Source organism: Morus notabilis, unplaced genomic scaffold (genome assembly GCF_000414095.1).
Source record: "Morus notabilis unplaced genomic scaffold, ASM41409v2 Scaffold9382, whole genome shotgun sequence".
Classification (NCBI taxonomy): Eukaryota; Viridiplantae; Streptophyta; class Magnoliopsida; order Rosales; family Moraceae; genus Morus; species Morus notabilis.
The window spans coordinates 1-2,927 of record NW_010364978.1 but is presented as its reverse complement, the minus strand read 5'-3'; the positions used below and the strand labels follow the sequence as shown (position 1 = coordinate 2,927).

Sequence of the window (2,927 nt, the reverse complement as noted above, 5' to 3'; positions counted from 1 at the left end):
TTTCTATTTTTATATAAAAAATAAAATTATTTTAAAATAGATTTTAAACACGCATATTAAAATTAAAAACTCGAATCGGTCACGGAACTAATAAAAAAACACTTCTTTTCTTAACTAATCAAAAAAACACTTATTTTCTTTCTATGTATTTTTTTCCCTCTACCTTTCTTTAGTATTGCCCCTTTTGTTTATTTATAATATTCATGCTCATGCCATCTGATGAGTCAAGGAAAGAAAGAACATACTGGCAAGTGTCAAGACACTTATCTTTTGTCCAGCTTTCTATTACATGCAAGCCATACATGTATATCCTTGTACCACATTTTAAAACAACGATATTTTATACTATATAATTTTTACATATATAGTTATTTTCCGTGTATCCATGCTTCGACACTTTTTTTTTTTTTTTTTTTGACCTTTTAGTGTTTTTTACGGTTTTTCAATTTTTTCTCTTTTTTTTTTACGTTTTTAATTTTTTTAATTTTTTGTTTTGTTTTTGTCGTATTCCCCCTTTTAACTATTTTTTTTACCTTTGCAGCGGAGATTGGAGGCGACATGATTGGCTGGGCTCTACTAACTTCTCCTCGAGCTGCTGGTTTGCTCATCTATAGTGGTGGTCGGTGTTATCTGAGATATTGTTGGTATCACTTATACTCTCTTATTTTAATACGTGTGTTTGTCAAATAAAGACATTTATGACATTAATTTTAGTGTGTTTCTATTTTTTTTTGGCCGTTGTCGTGTGTTCGGTTTTACTTTGTAATAATGGATGTGGCTTTCTCATTTTCCAACTTTAATTGTTTATTTCTTGTTAGTGTAGAATTGTTGGTCCAGTTAGAATTTCTTTTAGGTTGTAGTACTGATGTCCTTTTTTAATGGGGTTTGATAAGCAATTTCTCTAAAGCTCATAAGCTTATCTCGATGTGATGTGTTTTTTAATTAGAGTTTTAAATGTGCTCATTATTAATAGGTCGTGATTTTCTCTCGTTTTTAAGCTTCAAGCATGAATATGTCTCTCTAACAGACCATTAGTATTGTATTGTGTTGATTGTTACGGTTTTTCCTTTCAAAAAAATATTTGCTAGAAGAGGGAAAAAATCAGAAAAGTGTAATTCTAATTTCATAGTTACAAAATTATAAAAAGAATATTCCTTTTAGTAGCTTTCTTTTTTTTTTTTTTTGGGATAAAACCCTTGTTGCCTGCCTAAAATCCCAAAATCCCAATTTCTTCTTCATAGTTCTAACAAACAAATCCATCCAAAAACACAGCGAAATAGTCGCGGTATCGCCATGGAAGACGACCACCAACAACAGAAGAGAGAAGGCGACCTCTCGCTTCTTCCTCGGCAACCTTCCCAAACCACCACCACCACCAACGGTGGCGATGGCGCGGGAGAGAAGAGAGTTCCGAAGCGGTTCGTGAAGAGCCAAATCCCAGACTCCATCCTTAACGACCCCGACCTCAACGCCGCCGTAGCCCTCCTTCCTCCCAACTACAACTTCGAAATCCACAAATGCGTCTGGCGCGTGCGCTCCACTTCCGCCTCGCGCGTCGCCCTCCAGCTCCCCGAGGGCCTCCTCATGTACTCCCTCGCCCTCTCCGACATCATCTCCACCTTCGGCGGCGCCACCCACTGCTTCGTCCTCGGCGACGTAACCTACGGCGCTTGCTGCGTCGACGACCTCGCCGCCTCCGCCCTCTCCACCGACCTCCTCATCCACTACGGCCACAGCTGCCTCGTCCCCGTCAACGTCACCGCCGTCCCCTGCCTCTACGTCTTCGTCGATGTCTCCATCGACGTCGATCTCTTAATCCGCACCGTCGATCTCAACGTTCCCCGATCCTCCAACGTCGTCCTCGCCGGAACTATCCAGTTCGCCTCAGCGATCCGATCGGCCAAGCCGGACCTCGAACGCCGCGGATTTACCATCCTGATCCCCCAATCGAAGCCGTTATCCGCCGGCGAAGTTCTCGGATGCACCGCGCCGAAGGTCTCCTCCTCTTCCTTTCCGAAATTCAACAATGGCGGAAACGAGACCGAGACCGAGACGGTGGTGGTGTTCGTTGCCGACGGGAGATTCCATTTGGAAGCGATGATGATCGCGAATCCGGGAATCAAAACCTTCCGGTACGATCCTTACCTAGGGAAGCTGTTCTTGGAGGAGTACGATCAGAGAGGGATGAGAGAGTCGAGAAAAGACGCCATCTTGAAAACGAAGGAGGCGAAGAATTGGGGGATCATATTGGGCACATTGGGAAGGCAAGGGAATCCGAGGATTCTGGAGAGATTGGAAAGGAAAATGAGAGAGAAAGGCTTCTCTTACACCGTCGTTCTGATGTCGGAGATTAGTCCGGCGAGGATCGGATTGTTCGAGGACTCTGTGGAAGCTTGGATCCAGATTGCTTGCCCTAGGCTCTCCATTGACTGGGGCGACGCGTTTAGGAAGCCGCTTCTGACGTCGTTCGAGGCCGAGATTGCTTTAGGATACATTCCGGGATGGTGGGAGAAGAAGGATTCCGATTGTTGTAACCGGAAATGCTCGTCTTGCGGCTGCGGAAACGGAATGTCGGAGTCGGAACGGGTTGGAGGAGAGTACCCCATGGATTACTATGCTCAAGATGGAGGGGAATGGAATTCATCTTACGTGAAGAAGCCATCACGCCCTGTTCGTCGTCTGGTCTAATGGTAACGCTAAGATATATCGTTCATTTTACAAATTTTACGAATTTGAGTTTTTAATTCTAGTTACCGATTTGAGTTACAGTTTTAAATTTTTACGGTTAAAAACTCTTCGCATCTTCTTCTGCCATAGTTAAAAATTTTTTAAAAATATTACTTCTCAACTTGAATTAAAAACTCAAATTTACGAAACGAATAAAGCTAAAAACTTTTATAAAAAATCAGATATAACTTTTTCTCTTA

General features: G+C 42.4%; 1 protein-coding gene across 1 annotated transcript; it reads left to right on the top strand.

The window, feature by feature from the left end:
• The first annotated feature begins 1,206 nt into the window (after positions 1–1,206).
• On the top strand, positions 1,207–2,808 carry LOC21384015 (2-(3-amino-3-carboxypropyl)histidine synthase subunit 1). Its single transcript, XM_010107150.2, has one exon. It carries the CDS (start codon positions 1,294–1,296, stop codon positions 2,686–2,688), a length of 1,395 nt encoding a protein of 464 aa, XP_010105452.1. The 5' UTR covers positions 1,207–1,293; the 3' UTR covers positions 2,689–2,808.
• The last annotated feature ends 119 nt before the right edge of the window (positions 2,809–2,927 follow it).

What these genes read in the sequence shown, in the direction of transcription:
- LOC21384015 (XM_010107150.2), top strand. Translation starts at nt 1,294, where the DNA reads ATGGAAGACGACCACCAACAACAGAAGAGAGAAGGCGACCTCTCGCTT.